Raw genomic sequence first — 21,647 nt, 5'->3', positions numbered from 1 at the left:
CATTGCTGCATTCATCATCTTCTAGTAAGATATGTGACCAATAACCTGATGGTCATTCTGTCAGAGCTACAGCATTCCTCTGTGGAGAGAGGAGAACCTTGCAGAAGGACAACCATCTCTGCAGCTATCCACCAATCAGGCCTGAATGGTAGACTTGGCCATTTCCTAGTAGAATGTTTGCCAACATGCACCTGAAATATTCTAAGACCATGAGAAACAAAATTCTCTGGTCTGATGAGACAAAGATTGAAGTATTTGGTGTGAATGCCAGACGTCATGTTTGGAGGAAACCAGACAGCGATCATTACCAGGCCAATACCATCCCTACAGTGAATCATGATGGTGGCAGCATCATGCTGTGGGGATGTTTTTCAGCAGCAGGAACTGGCAGACTAGTCAGAATAGAGGGAAAAATGAATGCAGCAATGTACAGACATATCCTGGATGAAAACAAACACTTCCTATCCAACCTGATGGAGCTTGAGAGGTGCTGCAAAGAGAAATGGCCGAAATTGCCAAAATATAGGTGTGCCAAGCTTGTGGCATCGTATTCAAAAAGACTTGAGCCTGTAATTGCTGTCAAAGGTGCATCAACAAAGTATTGAGCAAAGGCTGTAACTTATATACATGTGATTTTTTAAATAGAGTTGCACAATAAAAAATCCTTTAACACTGTCTTTATGCTGAATTAGAATTTTGAAACATAACATGTGGAACTAGTGAAGCGCTGTGAATACTTTCTGGATGCACTGTATAATTAGGCAACATTTTTATGATAATATTATAGGTTTTTGTGGGCGACAGTCAGAGTGAGTTAACCTGACTCTCGCCAGATCCTTGTAGTGGAGTGTGGAGCTCAGCGAACTACAAGGATCTGGCGAGAGTCAGGTTAAGAGTGAGTAACCTAAGATAAAGATTTTCTTAATTTCTCAATAAATACAGCATAAATCTTGATGGCCACATTCAGGATTAGAATGGAATTTCAGGTGTGAATGTACACACGTGTTGTTTTGTTCTGTATTTGTGCTCCCGAGTGTGTGAATACAGAAAGCTAGTGTTTGTGTTGAAGCAAATGAAAGTGAGGATCTTTGCCTAATCTATTGTTTCGGTAACACTTTAGTATGGGGAACACATATTCACCTTTAATTAGTTGCTTATTAACATACAAATTATTAACATATTGGCTCTTAATTAGTCATTATTAAGTACTTATTTATCGCGACTTGTCCAGGGTGTACACCGCCTTCCGCCCGATTGTAGCTGAGATAGGCTCCAGCGCCCCCCGCGACCCCAAAGGGAATAAGCGGTAGAAAATGGATGGATGGAAGTACTTATTAATGCCTTTTCTGCATGGCCTTATTATACAAGCACTAAGCCATTAACTAAGAGTCTTCCCTCAATAACCTCAGAATTATTTCTTATTAGTAACCCTAACCCTTATATGTTCCTCTCGTGTCCAAATAACTCTAAATTAAGTCTTTGTTACTTTAATAAGCAACTAATTAATGGTGAATATGTTCCCCATACTAAAGTGTTACCTTTGTTTCTACTGAGTAGCTACACCAAACAAGCTGGGAATAAAAATAAAAAAAAGTCTACACCGACGTTTTTGCAAGACTGTGCCAAAGTTTTACTAGTGTCTATTGATGTACATGGCAACATGTTATCATCCAAACATGGCAGGAAGTCGTTCCTTTCAATGCCGATCAGAGGAATGTCATTAATTTGCCCTCGGCCCAATTTGCCGAAGGGGATGGGAGGCGGAGCTCAATGAGTGATTTGTTCATTCATGATAAATATTGCCCATAATTCTCAGTGTGTCATCACTTGTCATATTTGGTGGGTTCAAGCAGGAAAGGGCACTCACTTGACAGCATGTTCAGTACACCTTGATGATGTCAGTGTGACGCAAGAGTCTGCTGATTAATGACCCTTCTTTTGTTCTATGCTTCTCTGCGTCAATGTGAGATGCCAGCTCATTCAGCTAAACCGATTAGAAGTTGTACAGTTTGGATTTTTTTACCTCTCAAAAGTTTCTTCAAAACTATCAATATGTGAGACTTAGCCTCACTGAGCTTAAATCATTTGCTCTATAAATGATTTTTTTGGGGGGCTATTTGATGGTTTGTTGTTGTTGTTGTTGTTGTTGTTTTTAATGGAGCCACAGCAGAAGGTCTGTCATTGATTGTGAAAGAAGTGTGATGATAACCATAGAATCAGAAGTGGCACACAAAAAGGCGTTTGACTGCTTAGTACAATATGATAAAAAATAAATTAAATACAAATTACCTAAATATATTGGACCATTATATACAGTACAGGCCAAAAGTTTGGACACACCTTCTCATTTCAATGCGTTTTCATTATTTTCATGACTATTTACATTGTAGATTGTCACTGAAGGCATCGAAACTATGACACCTGTGATGTGAAAAGCATTTCAGGTTACTACCTCTTGAAGCTCATTGAGAGAATACCAAAAGTGTGCAAAGCAGTAATCCGAACAAAGGGTGGCTATTTTGAAGAAACTAGAATATAAAACATGTTTTCAGTTATTTCACTTTTTTTTGTTAAGTACATAACTCCACATGTGTTCATTCATAGTTGTGATGCCCTCAGTGACAATCTACAAGGTAAATAGTCATGAAAATAAAGAAAATGTATTGAATGAGAACATGTGTCCAAACTTTTGGCCTTTACTGTACAGCAATAATTTTAAGCCAAAAAATACTTTTACTATACAGTGTGTACTGTGAAACACACAGCAGTACCTATAAAACACCACTAGGTGACAGTATCACTCTGCCAACTAGTGCTGCTACGATTAACAGAGATTAATTTGATAGCAAAAACGCTGTGGGTTTATATTTTGTTGCTACAATGAATCATTTGCACTGCCGCTGCAATAGTACACACATGTGGGTGCCATGATCTGTGTGGCAGCAAACACTGTAGGCTTATTTTTTTCATTTTTTTCTTATTAATGCACACATGTTAAAAGCACATTTTCAATGTTGATGAAGTGCATTTATTGGGGGGAAAAAAAGACTCAACATTATGATAAACAGAATTTTTTAATTTTTTTATTTCAACTATTTCCCCTAATTTTATCTGATTACTCGATTATTCAAATAAACCAATCAATCAATTACCTGATTTAGTCTTGTTCCCTCTCCATCACACCTCTGTCAAAGTGTGAGTGGTTTTACTTTATTCTAGTTTTATTATTCAGTGGTTAGATTAGTTTTACACATTCATGATAGTTGGAAATGTTTATCTGTCACTGAAAACATTGCCTGTTAACTTTGTATACATTATGCAACTGGTATTGTCGAAAACGGAGTAATTGTATTTTAATTTGTTTATTATACAGTGGTTGGATTATTTTTTACACATTTATGATGGTTGGAAATGTTTAAATGTTACTCAAAACATTGGCTGTTGAGATTTTAGACCCTTTGCAACAGCTATTATAAGTATGAGTAAGTTAACATTATTTTTGTTTTATCATACAGCAGTTAACAAGTGTTCATAACACATGTAGGACACATAATCTGATCGGGTAAAGGTTTTTCAATGTCAGTTTGAGTCTAGGACAGATTATTCATTTTACATTATTATATATGTGGGAAAAGATTGTGAAATTAGAACTTGGAAGTCAACTCGTGATGGTTTAAGTATTCCTATTATCATGTCCAATGACACATATTGCTTTTTAGAAGAAAATAATCTGAAGACGAACAAGGAAGATGTATGGTGCATGAAGGGAAGTAGTAAACTTTGACAGCAGAACATGGCCAGGGTTCAAATCCCAGCCTTGATCCTTTCTGTGTGAAGTTTACATGTTCTCCGTCTCCATGTGGGATTTTTTTCTGGGTCCTCAGCATTTTCTCATTTTTTTCCACCCAAGGTCCACCCTCATGTAAACCAGGTGGACAGGTGATTATGTGTGAGTGTCTCAGTCCAGAATGTTTCCCCTTATCTGGCCAAGATGGAGACGCCCATTGAGATGTCAGCTCGCTTGTTTTGTTTGCGTCTGTTAGCGTTTTCTATTTTCAGCGTAGCAGTGTTTTTACAATGTTTTCAGGTTCTTTCGCTTTTGTGCTGAGCCGTTTTACAAGCCAGCACTCCAGTCGGAGATCAGGTGTGAGTGGCAATGAGGGAGTCGTCATTAGTTGGTTCTCTACATGTTTTTTTTTCCAGTCACTGGATTTATATGTGTAAACACCAGTGACGTGTGGTGAGGTTGATGGCTGGTGAGGCACTGACTTCATCACAGTCAGATTTACAAACATATGAACCCTAAAGAGTATCTTATTCACCATTTGATTGTCAGCAGTTAACGGGTTATGTTTAAAAGCTCATACCAGCATTCTTCCCAGCTTGGCACTCAGCATCAAGGGTTGGAATTGGGGGTTAAATCACCAAAAATGATTCCCGGGCGCGGCGCCGCTGCTGCCCACTGCTCCCCTCACCTCCCAGGGGGTGAACAAGGTGATGGGTCAAATGCAAAAGGACAAATTTCACCACACCTAGTGTGTGTGACAATCATTGGTACTTTAACTTAACTTTAACTTTACACATACAAACTGTAGCACACAAAAAGCACATTTAATAAAAAAAAACCTTATTATGGTCTTACATTTACTTATAAATGAAGTCCATGCGCCGCTTCTGAACAAAAGCATCGATAACTTGTTTATAGAAGTCTTCCTTATCTTTCTTCAGTTTTAAAAGTCTCTCTGTCTCAATGGAGATCTTCCTTTAATTATTACCTCCTGCTTCGATTGAAAGTCCAGTTTAGAAAACTGTTTTATTTTAGATATGTAATCCTCCATGTTAAAAGTCCAGGCGAGAGGAAAAAATAAACGATCGCTGCTAACTGTTGCTGCTTGTTGTCACTTATTCTGCAGCCGAGTAGTCGCAAAAATGGTCCCTGGGATCACTAGTGCCCTCTACCACCAGGAGGCGGAATTACTGCGAGCCTCAGCCAGTGCGTCTTCGCAGCCGTTTTATGATTGCTCAGCACAAGAAATACGTTACACATACAGTTGTTGACAAAATACACTGTACATTATATACCTCAGCTAACTAAACTATGGAAATATATATTATCATTCATATAGCAATACGGTCTCACTGCACAGCAGGCCAGCAGTTAGCCAATACTGCTGATCACCGCAAGTCTCTTCTCAGTATTTGAACGGCAAATGTGAAAATTCAGCGATTTTGAATAAAAATAATCTAAAACTGGTGAAGTTAAATGGAAAATAACTTTATAGTATAATCACTGGATACATATAACAATTTCATAATTTTTTTTTCTTTTTACATTTTTTTTCTTTCCATGTTGGCACGTGAGGCCCCGCCTCACCTGCCTCCCCTGACTGCACGTCACTGGTAAACACAATGTCATGTGCAGGCACTATCATTGCTATTATGTGAATTAGACGTTTGTAATACAACACAAGATTTTTCGGTTAGCGGAACACGCACAAAAAATATTCAGAACATGCTAACATTTCTTGTATTTGGCAACATTTGTGGAAAATATGCCCAAAATGTAACTTAACAACATTTTTATATTTCACATTAACATTCCACTTACAGTATGTACTGGAAGACATGAGGACATTTAACGTCCAATGGGATACATTGCAGCTTTTGGTGCTGCACGGCACGTTATATTAACACTAACATTATAAATATTCATGTCATGACCTACCCTACAGGTCATGCTTTGTTTGTTTATATTGTGGTTTATCTGTGTTTGAGGTTCTGTTTCTGTTTCAGCGCTCCCTTTAATGTTTATCTCTGGTTGCAAGGGGCGCTAATCAAACTCACCTGCCTCTGATTACTGATCAAGACACTCACCTTAGCTGCTTCTGATCGCTAGTCAGAGGGCTTAATAGGCCAGTGTTACTCTGTCTTCGGTGTGGGATTATTGTTCACCTTTGGCGACAGTTTAATGCTGGCGCTTCGTTACTACTTAGGTTCTTGTTCATGTCTCTATGCTATGCTAAGTTTGCCTTCAGCGTCACATGCGCTTTCCCAGCTGCACAACCCCGTTTTGTATTTTGCCTGGATATTGGAATTAAAGAGTCATTTTACCTGCACGCGGCTTGCTGTCCTCCGCACTTTGGGTTCACGACCCCGAGAGGGACAAGCGGTAGAACATTGATGGATGGATGGATGGAAACAACAATTCTTATCATATCTGTGTATGTCATACTTGCCAACCTTGAGACCTCCGATTTCAGGAGGTGAGGGGTGGGGGCCGTGGTCGGGGGTGGGGCGGGGCGTGGCATGGTTGGGGTGGGGGGCGTGGTTGGGGGCGTGGTTAAGAGGGGAGGAGTATATTTACAGCTAGAATTCACCAACTGGAGTATTTCATTCATATATGTATATATATATATGTATGAAATACTTGACTTTCAGTGAATTCTAGCTATATACATATTTATTTATTTTATTATATATATAAATAAAGGAAATACTTGAATTTCAGTGTTCATTTATTTACACATATACACACACATAACACTCATCTACTCATTGTTGTACTTGAAAATACAATGCAATACAATTCCGGGGCAATGGCACCTATCAATTACACAGTAATGACAACACAGTTGTTCTACTAACTGTACTGTGTGTTATGAGAGTAGAGTATGTGTGTGTGTGGCCCTTTAATAGGTGACAGCATGTGAGGTGAGTGACGTCAGTGACTGTGTGGGCGAGAGAAGAGAGGGAGCGTAGCGTGAGTGCGGGGAGGGACTAGTTGGTTTTGTGTTGGATTGGCTGTGTGCAAGCAATCAATAAAGCAAGATTTGCAACTAATCGCTGGACTCATCATTCACCCTAAAGTCGTCCGCTGTGGAGACCCACTGCCCCGAGCATACATCAGCCCTGGAGAAGTGTCTCCCCTGCGCTCTTAGACTATGGTCTCGTTCTTCTGCTTCGTCTCCTTGTGTGCGCACACTGGACTCAGGTCCGCATGGAGCTGGAGGGGGCGTGGCCTCCAGCTCCGGCTGAATTCCGGGAGATTTTCGGGAGAAAATTTCTTCCGGGAGGTTTTCGGGAGAGGTGCTGAATTTTGGGAGTCTCCCGGAAAATCCGGGAGGGTTGGCAAGTATGGTGTATGTTAGGAATGGGTATCTCTACCTGATACAATATTTACCAATATGCCTATTCACAAGCAAAAGATCCAATACATTTAAGATACCTAATCATTTATTGGTGATTCGATTAGATAGATACTATTTATTTTAACTGCACATGCTCCTACACCTAAACCGTAGGTGGTTTAGATGTAGGAGCATGTGCAGATAAAATAAATGGCATCGCAGGTCTTTATATGGTCAGTGATCAGGTCAATGCAAACATCAAATAAATAAATAGATGTGCATTCAAGTAAAACATTTAAGAAATATTAAGCATAACATTCTGACAATATTATGCATTGTGTCAAAATATTGGGGTCTTTTTTTGGTTGATTTAAATTATTGAGTAATTAATGGCTAATGATTAATGGTGATTAATCTAAAATTAATTGTAATCAAAATCTCCAAAACAATCATTTGACAGCACTAGATAATTTGAAAAGATTGCTGTAATTAATGTTCTTAATGAACCACAACATGTAACATGTAAACTTGTTTTTGAGGCAACGGCTTGCAAGAATGCCACTAGTACATCCAAAACAAAACAACAAAAGCACAAGTTAAGAGTTAAGCAATGCTTCCGTAGCAACTGTGATTAATGAGGATTAATCTAAATTCAAGAGTGTGGTTAATCTGATTAAAGAATGCAATTGTTTGACAGCTCTCATTTTAGGCAATTATGTTATTAACTAGAAATCAGCCGGTAGGGTGCAGCAGACATCCGCCAAGTAGAGAGACGACAGTAGTCTGTGCATGTCAACACAAAGAATTCCTGGAAAATAACAGTTTACAAAATTGTTATTCTCATGTATGAATATAAAAAATGACATTCTCACGCTCTGCCAAGTTTCAAGGGGGGTTATGAAACTGCAGCCATCCCCAAAAGGCGATGCACGGGCCAAATCTAGCCTGCGAGGTCCATATGTCTGGCTCGCACTGACTTTATTTATTCAATTATTTTTCGTAAATGCTTGTGTGAAAACTACCTGGGGATTGCCATTTATCCACAAATCAGATGTATGCTTTTTTTTGTACTAAACACACAAACCAACCAGTTCAAATGGCTTAAAACGATACCTCTACATACTTGTACATGGATACATTACATTTCATTTTCTGGGACTGTGTGTGATTGACTGGCAACCAGAAGTCCAGAGGATGTTTTATACCCTTGAAGTTAGCTGGGATAGGCTCCAGCTTCCATGATAAACAATAGAGAAAACCGTGCATGACTTTCCGTGCTAAAACGTTGTCCTTTGGCTCTTCCTCTCCAAGCGGAGATGTAACAAATGGGATCTTGTGACATCTTGTCCTGATGAGAGAGCACATCACTGGTCCAACTGAATAGAATCCAAACACACTTCCCAGCTGTTGAGTTTGATTTATTGCGCTCGTACAGAACCCGCTTTCGGAAATTTGTCCACGTCCCACCAACAAACTGTCACGCTCTTCCTCGGTGTTAACAGCACCTGACTGCAGGTAAACAGTCGCGGTCACGTGTCAGAACCTTCAAGAGCCTCTCAAGCCCGATCCTGCCACCCTTCACATCTCAACACTCGCCCCCCCCTTTCTCCCTCAAAACTACGCCTCCTGATTATCAGCCTTCACCTCAAACATAGTCTATCTGTTCAGCGGGAGGGATTAAGTGCAAATACGTGACATTTTCAGCCATTCCAAGGATCTGAGTCAGCGCATAAACAACTCCTACGCTATGTCAAGGAAATATTTATCTTTGCTCATACAACTTCTTGAGATAGTGTCAACACTGCTGAGAGACACAATTACACTCGTGGACGGGGGCACTACAGTAGGGGCCCCTACTGGATGCACATGGGTCATGCGAGGGAAGGAAATTCTACTGAGATGATGAATGATCCAATACATCTAATGCATATCACACTAAAAAAACAGTACGTGGAAAAGCCGTTTTTTGTAATTTTGTCCATTATTCACAAAAATTAGGAACACAATGCCGATTAATTTTTTTATCCAGATCGGCACCAACCTCATGTGTCATTTAATAATAATAATAGTAATGATAATAACCACAAGGCCTGCTCAGTGGCCTTGTGGTTAGAGTGTCTGCCCTGAAATCGGTAGGTCGTGTGTTCAAACCCCGGTCGAGTCATACCAAAGACTATAAAATTGGGACCCATTGGCACTCAGCATCAAGGGTTGGAATTGGGAGATAAATCACCAAAATGATTCCCGAGCGCGGCCACCGCTGCTGCTCACTGCTCCCCTCACCTCCCAGGGGGTGGAACATGGGGATGGGTCAAATGCAGAGGGTAATTTCACCACACCTCGTGTGTGTGTGTGACTATCAGTGGTACTTTAACTTTAATAATACATGTTATTCTCAAAGAGCTTACAGAGATCAAAGGAACTAACTTCTAAATGAAAAGTACCTTACTTCCCAGGCTATAGAGCGCACCGGTATTTAAGCCACACCCACTACTTTTTAGAAGAAATAAAAAAATTTTCATATATAGGTTGTATTCAGTCATGTGGCTTTAGAACGGAAGTAAACAAAGTGGTGAGCCACCAAACCAACATGACTACTGTGCCTCAAACAGAGTGCGAACTGTCTGAGCACGCAAGGGGCCTGGATCGTACAACTGAAAGCAGATACGAGCAAAAAATGCAGACCATGCGATGGATTCCATCAATATACGTATTCAAAAAAAGATTTGTCCAGTGATCTCAAGGATTACCTGTCGGCCACTTTCCCAGACATGTCGAACTACTCTATCTGGTGCTTCAGATGTCAGTCTTCACGACAAAACTGATTAAAACTTGGAAAAGCATGGCGTTCGACAAGTTCTTCGTGTGTGGCTGAGTCAAGGAAATTGGTATCAAGACACTCCCGGATAAATATGCATCACTTTTGCTCGGGTAAGGTTGCCTCGCGTCTACAGCCATGTGTGTTGCCTTATTGTTGTTGCACGCGCCGTTACGAGTAGCGTGTTTTTGCCCGTCTTTATCAAAATATAACTATAGATCTCCACGTTGTGTATGTCCAGAAAGCTTCATTTATTATTGCTGCCTTCGGTCAAAACGTACCTCATTTAGGTGTTGCTTACATTTGATTCATTTTATTTAGACTCACTGAGTTGGTGGTTTACGAAACAATCGTAGCAAAAATGCGCGTTTTAAGAACGCCATCAAGATAATAATTAAATGGGAGATACTAAACGTTAAAGGTATATCAAACAAACTTGTGTGGTCTTCAACTCTGCTTGCTCCCTTGGACGGGGGTGCGTGCCAGAGATTACCTCTCAAGGAACTGTGAGGAAACACATCTTTTACACGATTTGAACGGTTCTAACAGCCTAAAACAACGCAAGTATAGGGCAATTTTCACCGAGAAAGGCAAAATGCCAGACAGAACGCTATGGCGACATGAGCTGAACGTGACATCAGGTGAATACAATCTATTAGCCGCACCGGAAGGATAAGCCGCAGATGTATACCAGTATGAAAGATGTTGGAAACCTTAATTGTTTCCAAACGGTCCGTGTTACACAATAGTAAAACAGCTGTTCAAACAAAATGTACAAATGTGCGTGAAAACACTCCTACAGACATCACACATGGGATGGCTTAGTAAGTATGAATTGTTTTAGTTTTATTGTAAAACTTACAATCATTGCTTGGAGTAACTTGAATTAAGAATCCTTTTGAACAGAAACACTATAGTCCAGTCGTCGAATAAGCAGGTTATACTTCTGATTTAAGGCACGAAACAGGAATTATATTTTTAACCCTCAAGTGAGCAAACTCGTCCAAAAGATGGCGCCATAGAACAAACAATAACACACAATACCACACCGACAGTGTGTCTGTCGATGTTGAAAACTATTTGTTGAATACAAAACATTATGGCTGTTGGCGAAGAAAAAAACATAAATCAGCCGCACCGTTTTTATAAGCCGCAGTGTTCAAAGCGTAGGAAAAAGTAGCGGCAAATGGTCCCAAAAAGTACGATAAATAAATGTATTTTAAATTTTTTCAAGGCAATGCCCCACCCATCCCAGCAGTTCCCATACTTTTTTTCATCATTACTCCACTTCTTAGCATCTCATACTTAACCAGTCTGCCGGAGAATAAGAAGACGTAGCAGGATTTTGGGGTGAAACAGTAAAAGTGTTTGTGTGTTTTTGGTATGGAGCCATTGGTCAGGTATAGTACTGAATTCCCACGCTGACAGGAAGTGTTTCTAGCATCATGCATTTACTCTGTATTTACCTTTATAACTAGAATAGAGCACAGACCACCCCCAAAAGTGAATAGCTAAAAAAAATGTTGGAGTGTATTTGTGTGTGTTTCTTAGTCAATGGCTACTTTCTGGTTCATGAAGGGTAACAGACGTGACATTGTGATTCTGAGAGGTGCATTTGATGCCGTAGTGACTCAAACTGTAGTAACTGTATTAGCACATTTATTCGGAATCCTGCTTATCAATGTACTGTTTTAGTTTGATAAAGTTCTATGAAAAAGTTCATCAAAACGACACAGCACAGTACAGTACAGTAAAATAGCAGTAGCAGTATTCTTTGCAAAGATAATACACAACAAATATCTTCATCTGAAACATACATTTAAAAAAATATATATTGAGATAGGCTCCAGCGCCCCCCGCGACCCCAAAGGGAATAAGCGGTAGAAAATGGATGGATATATATATGTCAAAATAAAATAATACTAGAGATGTCCGATAATATCGGCCTGCCGATATTATCGACCGATAAATGCGTTAAAATGTAATATCGGAAATTATCGGTATCGTTTTTTTTATTATCGGTATCGTTTAAAAAAAAAAAAGTATTGATTTATTTATTTAATTTTTTATTAAATCAATATAAAAAAACACAAGATACACTTACAATTAGTGCACCAACCCAAAAAACCTCCCTCCCCCAAAGAGGGTTGTTTCTTTCTGTTATTAATATTTTGGTTCCTACAATATATATCAATATATATCAATACAGTCTGCAAGGGATACAGTCCGTAAGCACACATGATTGTGCGTGCTGCTGGTCCACTAATAGTACTAACCTTTAACAGTTAATTTTACTCATTGTCATTAATTACTAGTTTCTATGTAACTGTTTTTATATTGTTTTACTTTCTTTTTATTCAAGAAAACGTTTTTAATTAATGTATCTTATTTCATTTTTTTTTTTTTTAAAGTACCTTATCTTCACCATATCTGGTTGTCCAAATTAGGCATAATAATAATGTGTTAATTCCACGACTGCATATCGGTTGATATCGGTATCGGTTGATATCGGTATCGGTAATTAAAGAGTTGGACAAGATCGGTATATCGGATAACGGCAAAAAGCCATTATCGGACATCCCTAAATAAAACCATTGAAAAAATGTAATAGTGGTAAAGATAATATTTGTGCTAACATTTTTCTTTTTTTTTCTCTACTGGAACCACAACGCTATCTCCAGGCTCAGGCCATGCCAGAAGATGCAATGACACAGACAAGGCCTTCTGTGTGAATGGCGGCGACTGTTTCTTCATACGTGGTATAAACCGGCTTTCCTGCAAGTAAGTTTATCTATTTTTGTTGGCCTTAAAAAAAATAAAAAATAAAATCTCTCTCTCTCTCTCTTTATATATATATATATATATATATATATATATATATATATATGTATATATATATATATATATATATATATATATATATATACATATATACACATACTGTATATATGTGTGTGTATATATATATATACACACATATATACAGTATGTATATATATATATATATATATATATATATATATATATATATATATATATATATACAGTATATCTTTGACATTTTTCCACTTGTTTTCTTCTCCACCAGTTGAAATGAAATCCCTCAGCATGTCACGTATCGGTTTCATCCTTTTGTGTTGTTTTGAGAGCACTTGATTCCTGTTGTTCTTTCTTTCAGCAGCAGAAAGTCATCAAAGGAAAATGCTGCCTAACTGCCCACCTGTTGTGTATTCCAGCGCTCATAATGGAGCGAGGCGTTGCCGTTCTCATCCTTTTAAGTCCCGTTTAGTGTACAACTGGAGGGCCGCACATTAAAAGCCCTTTCAAAACGTCATGAGTCACCGCTTTAGTAGGGAACAAATATTTATGCCTATTAGGGGCCCCCAATGAGGTAAATAGAGCCATTGCTTACATTGAAGGTCCTTGGCAAAGGGGATCGTGACCTGCACGCTTAAGTGGGAAGGATCCAGTTGACATTATCATAAAAACAACATGTTTTTTATTTAGCATACGGTCATACCGATCCTGGCCTTTCAGTTGGCTGATAAGGGTTGATGTGTTGGAGAGCGATCTTCTTTTCCTCCTGGCGGAATGTTTGCAGAACATTTGGTGCAAATAGCAATAGTGAAATGTATTCCTCTTTAACAGTGAAGAAGGCATTGTTTGCAATATGCTAAGAGACAGATCAGGAAAGGAGCGCTTAATTTACTCACCCTAACCCACCTGCAGCACAATATGGGTAATATCAGCTTTGTTTAATGTTATCGGATTTATCGGTATGACGTCCTGATATCGACATGATTATAACCTGTATGATATTTATCATGTACCCCTACTAATAACCCAAAGCTTTAGAACATGTATACAGTCGTGGTCAAAAGTATACATATACTTGTAAAGAACATAATGTCGTGACTTTCTACAACTCCTATTTTGTTGTAATAGAGTGATTGGAGCACATACCTGTTGGTCACAAAAAATATTCATGAAGTTTGGTTCTTTTCTGAATTTATTATGGGTCTACTGAAAATGTGACCAAATCTGCTGGGTCAAAAGTATACATACAGCAATGTTAATATTTGGTTACATGTCCCTTGGCAAGTTTCACTGCAATAAGGCGCTTTTGGTAGCCATCCACAAGCTTCTGGCAAGCTTCTGGTTGACTAAATTGGTGCAGTTCAGCTAAATTTGTTGGTTTTCTGACATGGACTTGTTTCTTCAGCACTTTCTACACGTTTAAGTGAGGACTTTGGGAAGGCCATTCTAAAACCTTAATTCTAGCCTGATTTAGCCATTCCTTTACCACTTTTGACGTGTGTTTGGGGTCATTGTCCTGTTGGAACACCCAACTACGCACAAGACCCAACATCCGATGATGATTTTAGGTTGTCCTGAAGAATTTGGAGGTAATCCTCCTTTTTCATTGTCTCATTTACTCTCCATTGGCAGCAAAACAGGCCCAGAGCATAATACTACCACCACCATGCTTGACGGTAGGAATGGTGTTCCTGGGATTAAAGGCCTCACCTTTTCTCCTCCAAACATATTGCTGGGTGTTGTGGCCAAACAGCTCAATTTTTGTTTCATCTGACATCACATGGACCTTCTGGAGGAAAGTTCTGTTGTCAGAACGTTCTATGACATGACATGCCATGACATTATGTTCTTTACAAGTGTATGTAAACGTTTATATTGTATTGGCTTTGAAAGGGAAATCTATGAAATTGGCTTTGATTTTTCAGTGTGCGGCTCTTTGCAAAAAAGCCCCAAAAATAAAGAAAATACCCACTAGAATTAATCCTTTAATGTGTGCTGGGATGTTAGGTTCAAGTTGAGTATGACGTTGACTGTAAACAATGTGGTCAAATGTATTTTTGTCCAGCTGTGGTTATGCTTCCGAGGTTCCACTCTTAATTCGGAATCCAAAGTTGCACTACTAATAATCTCTCCCAGCTCATAAAACGTCATTCTCGGAGTAAAGGACCATGTGCCACTCTATCACAACTACTTACTGTAGGCCTGTGGGTAGGCAAAGCTTCAGTTGCCCCCCTTCAACCCCAACCCAACCCGATGCATGGACGAGCGAGCATTGCGGATATGCCTGCAACAGCCGTTCAATACGCTATGTACAAATTGGAGGCAGCAATAACTCAATTGCTGTAGCTAATTCACTCACAGCCCCAGGGCATGGCTCCAGAAGAGTTGGATAATGCAGTGAAGGCCCGCGGGGGATTTGTTGCCCCCACAGCCATCTCATTCAATATAGGCCCGGCATCAGCGGGTATTACTCACCGGCTAAACAAGTGGTGCAGACAGCTCGCCCCTGTGTTTATCCCCGACTCATTCACTCTCAGTTTTGGAAGCGGTGCAGAGGTTAAGACGTGATCCACGAGCAAGCATCGTTTTGCTCGTTTCCAGTGATGAATTCCAAATTTGTCTTTAGCTTTGTTGTGTACAAGACACTTTATTAGGTACTCTTGCAAGGGACCTATTTGCGCGTATTTATTCGTACAATACTGTATTGCAGGGCATAATCAACTGGCGGCCTGTGGCCCAAATCCTAGTTCAGTTCAAAAACTTGGGAGACAACCATTTTTGCAGGAAATTTCAAAAAACTCTAGAGTGCTCCTGTTGTATAGAAGAACTTGGACCACTGTAAACCCAATTGCATATTCTTGCATTGACATTTTAACATAACGCAGGGTCCAAACTTGTTATTAACATAACAGAGGCGTTCCTCAAGGTAACCCTTTAAGTCCTTTATTTTCTGGCAATTATATTTTTTTTCATATTGTAAATTATGTACATAAGGTGTTGCTGTAGCTTGCTTCAACTTGACTAGTTATACTAGTAGTGTTACTTAAGATTTCATTTTAGGTCCTATCTTTTTCATCATTTGGGCTGTTCAACCCATGAGTCCAGTTCAAAAAACTTGTGAGAGGCTCACATTTTTGCAGCAGATTCTTAAAAACACTGTCACGGCTGGGACTGTGGCGTGGTTTGTTCTCCCGAGGTGCAAGTGATTTGGACCAGACATGGCGTGAAGGTGAATACATGATTTATTTTAACACTATATATCAAAAAGGAACAAACGAAAAGCGCGCACAATGGCGAAGGTACAAAACTAGACTATAAACACATAACTTGCATATTGGCAGAAACTATGAACAATTAAACAAAACTTGCAAACTATGGCATGAATAAAGAAAACTTACTTGGATGAAAAAACGGCATGAATAAGCGCAGCAAGGGTCATAAGGGTGTGTGGAGAGTATAAATGCGGGATGTCGCCAGGAAGACAAACTGAAAACAATGAACTTAAATACTACAGACATGATTAACGAAAACAGGTGCGTGACGTGACAGGTGAAAACTAATGGGTTGCTATGGTGACAAACAAGAGTGCACAATGAGTCCAAACGTGAAACAGGTGAAACTAATGGGTAACCATGGAAACAAGACAAGGGAGTGAAAAGCCAGAAACTGAAGAGTCCAATAACTAAACAAAACAAAACATGACTAAAACAAAACATGATTACACAGACATGACAAACACTTAGAGACTTAGACTTAAACTTACTTTGTTATCATTCAAATTTGAACTTTACAGTACAGATAAGAACAACATTTTGTTGCATTAGCTCGTGGTAGTGTAGGATAAAAGAGCAATAAGGTGCAGAGTGTTTGCATTTACAAAATAAGGTGCAGATATAAATAGATAGATTACTGTACAGATAAATATATTGCACTTTGGCATATGTATCCACGTTTACAGATGTATGTTATATTGTTTTTATAGTCCAGCGAGTTAATCCGTTTTTGGGGAGAATTGAGGGGATTATTATGATGCGTTCAAGAGTCTTATGGCTGGAGGGAAGAAGCTGTTACAGAACCTGGAGGTACTAGAGTGCTGTCATATAGATGTCCTTTGACCAGTTTTTTTTTTTTGCAGAAGGTCCTTAAAAACAGCAGAACACTCCTGTGACAAAAATAATAGACCAAACTCAAATGTCTACTGCAGAGGACGCTGGTTCTCCGGAATATACAAAATAAGACTAATAGTGAAAGAAGAAGTACGGCCTCCCGGTCTTTAGCTTTCTGGAAATGTGGCCCACAAAACAATTTAGTTAAATAGCCCAACCGTATTGACTCCCCTCGAAAAAAGTTGTCTTCTTATATACGGATTCTAGAGATTTGCGTATGCAAACCAGCAAGTCACGCTATTTTATTTTCTTTCAGAGCTTTTCTTCCTCTCACTCACACACAGGAATCATTGACCTGCTGGGAAAAAGTCCCTCAAAGACTATCGAGTAAGATTCTAGTTTTAAGATATTTGGAATTTATGTAGCATAGTCATTGACTCTTCGAGCAGCCAATAATTTTTTTTGTTGACTTTAAAAATATTTGTTTAAAAATGGATCTTAAAAAAACGTATATTCTTATATTTGTACCAATACAGTACAGTATGTAATAATGCATCACAATAATTAGGATCCATTGTATAGCAATATTATATTGATTAAAACAATATCATTATTGATACAGTAGATATTGTTGCCGCCAGCGACAAAGAAAGCCTTTGGTAATATGATAAAATATAATAATTCTAGGCTGGGTAGAAATAAAAATGATACAGTGCAGGTGTACAATACCACAATCCACATTGAATAAAGATAGTAAAAACATAGTATACCCCTTTATAGTGTATATTACTGTAGTTATTGCACTGGTTGTTATTGGATTGTGGTTGGCTTGTGTTTACACTGTGACATTTGATCTTGTTTCCAAATCCATTAGCTGTAACCTGTTAGTTTGGTTTATTTGGAAACATAGGGCCTCTTTCAACACGCAGATGTGTTTATTTTAGTCCAAAGAGAAGCATATGACAAAGACAATGTGTTGCTATAAAAGTGTGATAATATTATACACAGCTGCACCACTGATTTTTATTCGATTATGTCGTTCTAGTTGACTTGTGTCATTTGCAGGCCAAGTTTCCGTCATCTCATCAGTCCGGGTGAAAAATTAGATTAATCAGCGGTAACACTTCCCCCGGGAGGCATCGTGTGAAACCAGTAAATCGGCCGCCAGTGACCTTTTTGTCGGACTGGCGGACTCGTTGTGTATCCTAGTGGAATGTCGGTGCTCCTAAAAGAGCAACCGTTCATCTTAACGGCACTTTAATGAGGAAATATGGTTCTGTGGTCCAAACATACAGACGTAATAGTCCTGATGAAGGCTTGAGTTATGATAACGTGCTTCCTAATGTCACAAAACTGCACTTATAATATATGCGAAGAAAGATATATCCTTTTTCTTGAAATATTTTGCCTTGGAATGGCAGCTTTATAGGATTTATCCTACAACACTTTTTTAAGGGGAGTAAAATGCATTATTACCAAACATCATCTTGATGTATTTATCACCTGCAAAACGTTGCGTCGTCCACTTCCAGGGAATGTTTGCTCCTTATTAGTGATGGGTCCGGCAACACCGATGCATCGGCGCATGCGTCGAGCTCATAGAGCGAAACCCTGTGTCGGTGCGCGTACCGCTTTTAGAAAGTCACGTGACCGATCATGAGCTGTTTTGGTCACGTGACCGATACGCCAACTGTGTCGCACTGACGCCTCCTCTGTGCCCTGTGAGCGGGTCTTTTCTACAGCCGGAGAAATAATAACTAAGAGAAATCGTCTAAAATGTAATACGTCGGAAAAACTGTTTTTAAAAAAAAAATAAAAATGTGTAAAAAAAATTAAAAAATTCCAGGTCCACAAGCATCCTCATTCACAACACGTTCTCTTAGATTTCCATGTTATGATACATTCACATTCGTTCACATTATTTATTGACTGTATCTAAAAAAGACAAAAAATATATTTTTATTTAAATGAAGTTATGAAATAATCCTAAATGAAATACAATGACTTGGTTTATATTATTGTATATACTAGGTCAGTGGTTCTCAACCTTTTTTCAGCAATGTACCCCCTGTGAATTTTTTTTTAATTCAAGTACCCCCTAATCAGAGCAAAGCATTTTTGGTTGAAAAAAAAAAAGATAAAGAAGTAAAATACAGCACTATGTCATCAGTTTCTGATTTATTAAATTGTATAACAGTGCAAAATATTGCTCATTTGTAGTGGTCTTTCTTGAACTATTTGGAAAAAAAGATATAAAAATAACTAAAAACTTGTTGAAAAATAAACAAGTGATTCAATTATAAATAAAGATTTCTACACCTCGAAGTAATCATCAACTTAAAGTGCCCTCTTTGGGGATTGTATTAGAGATCCATCTGGATTCAGGAACTTCATTCTAAACATTTCTTCACAAAAAAAAAAATCATTAACATCAATATTTATGGAACATGTCCACAAAAAATCTAGCTGTCAACACTGAATATTGCATTGTTGCATTTCTTTTCACAGTTCTTTTTGACAGACATTTTAGTGACAAACCTGAGCTTGTGCTTCACTGAGTTTATGAACTTACAGTCATATTTTGTTGAAGTATTATTCAATAAATATATTTATAAAGGATTTTTGAATTGTTGCTATTTTTAGAATATTTAAAAAAAATCTCACGTACCCCTTGGCATACCTTCAAGTACCCCCAGGGGTACGCGTACCCCCATTTGAGAACCACTGTACTAGGTCATAAAATCAGTGTCAGTTGAGTCGGTCCATAGGTTGCCTGTAGGGATTTTTAATGTCCAGCAGATGTCAGTATTTAGTGACACAGTATCGACACAGTATCAATACAGTTTTGCAATGTGTCGAAACGCTTCATGACGCCTCATCAACCCATCACTACTCCTTATGTATCTTAATTTGAAAAACCTTGATAGAGTTATCATAACTTTGGCCAAGCAGGTCATGTTTTCAATGAAATGTTTTTTTCCATTGATAAGATGTTCCCCCAGGATTATTCTGTTCTTTTTAAATTAGAATTCATGCTTTTATTCAAATACTTTTGTTGTTAACACCGGAAGAAGCAGTGTTGTTTGAACATGGAGAAGAAAAAAAAAATCCCCATTTCACGTCTCGTATTGCTGTCAAATCGCATCACATCAGGTCGTAATTTGTTGTGCTGATGTCGCTGTAAAGGAGTTCAAGTTTCTACCACAATTCTTTCTGTGTCCAAGGGAACACAATGTCAATAGCACACATTGTTCTCTCATTGATTTCACAGATGACAAATTTGTTTCAACGTTTGGCAGTAATTTCTTCTTTTTTTTTTCTTTCTGCTGTCACATTAGCTTTTTATTTCTTTATTGTAACAAATCACTTATTTTTCTTACAGCAGCTGCATTTTATGTTTTTTTTTTCCACAGTTTTGTTTTATATGTATTTATGTATATGTATGTACCGTCACACTAAAACAGTTGACTTTAGTAAATATGCTTACGGCAATATTGTTTTCATATATTTTTTTTAATTTTTTAATGAATATTTTTAAATTTAACAGGTTTATTCATGTGATTAATTACAAAAAAGTATTGCATTAATCGTTTATTAACGCAGATTAATAATTTTGAATAATACTGTTATCAATTAATATTAAATATATAGCCAATAAATTACATATACTTGCAGTCGGGAAGGGATTCATTCCTGGGTGGATCTCGCGTGAGAGGAAGAGGGGGGTTTAGTCATTTTTGCAATGCAGTCTGCGGAAAATGACAATGTGGTGAAATCTGGAATCGCCACAAAACACATTTTAAGATATTCAACACTCTACTACCATCTGGCGGATAAAGTGGATAGTAGACGCCACAAATTTGTCACATTTAAACCGCGACGAATAGACAGTGATGGGCAAGCTACTTAGAAAATGTAGTAAGCTAAACTACAAGTTACTCTCGCCTAAATGTAGCTAAGCTACCGGGGAAGCTATCTTGGTAGAATTGTAGCAAGCTACACTACAAGCTACACGGCAAAAGTAGCTTGCTACATCCAAAGCTACATTTAACGGCATTTATATATATGGGCCCACATGTATAATATCAATATTAATGTAACTGAGAGTGTACAAATAGACCCAGTAAGGGTCCATTACTATTAACTATCTGTCATTTAGCTGGGGACACTCTACAACGCCCTCCAGGGGTGCCCACACCCCACTGTATGTATTTATTTAGTTTGCCTTTTCTTTGGCCCACCCCTAAAATGTTATTCATTTTGTCTGCTTACAGTAAAAACAAAAAAACAGCATCTATCTATATCTTGACAAAAAAGTACAATGACTTGAGTGTTGTTTAGGAACAGTTGCTAATGGTTATGTGCAGTAAAACTTTTCATGAACTCAACTCACCTTAATGTGTGTTCCTAAATTTGTGTTGGACGTCTTCGATGAAGAGAACAGTTATGATTATGGTGTACAGAGTAAACAACTAAAAAGTAAGGTTTTAGGCATTGTTTTCTCTAAACACATGCATTTGTCTAAATATGCCCAAGGACACACATTATTGTGGGTTTCCTTCACTGCATTTTAATTTCTAAAGGAAACATCTAATCTGCGGGATAGAATCCCTCTGCCATTTTCAATTGTTTTTTTTATTTTTGTGTAGTCAGCTTGAAGCGTCCCTCTGTCTCTGACTCCAACGCCGTTATGTGACATGATTGCGTGTCTGTTATGATTTTGCTTCCTGGTTTTGATGAACCGCCTTATCTTGCCCCTGATTGGCCAGTCCGTGATGT

General features: G+C 38.4%; 1 protein-coding gene across 1 annotated transcript in view; it reads left to right on the top strand.

The window, feature by feature from the left end:
* The window catches only part of nrg2a (neuregulin 2a), a 236,168-nt gene that overhangs the window by 181,666 nt on the left and 32,855 nt on the right, over nucleotides 1-21,647 (top strand). The window contains exon 5 of the mRNA XM_072913761.1: nucleotides 12,627-12,726. Coding sequence (XP_072769862.1) covers nucleotides 12,627-12,726 — 100 coding nt within the window. The remainder of the gene's footprint in view (nucleotides 1-12,626; nucleotides 12,727-21,647) is intronic.

Source organism: Nerophis lumbriciformis, linkage group LG09 (assembly GCF_033978685.3).
Source record: "Nerophis lumbriciformis linkage group LG09, RoL_Nlum_v2.1, whole genome shotgun sequence".
Taxonomy (NCBI): Eukaryota; Metazoa; Chordata; class Actinopteri; order Syngnathiformes; family Syngnathidae; genus Nerophis; species Nerophis lumbriciformis.
The sequence above is the reverse complement of the archived record's forward strand: the minus strand, read 5'-3'. Positions and strand labels throughout refer to the sequence as shown.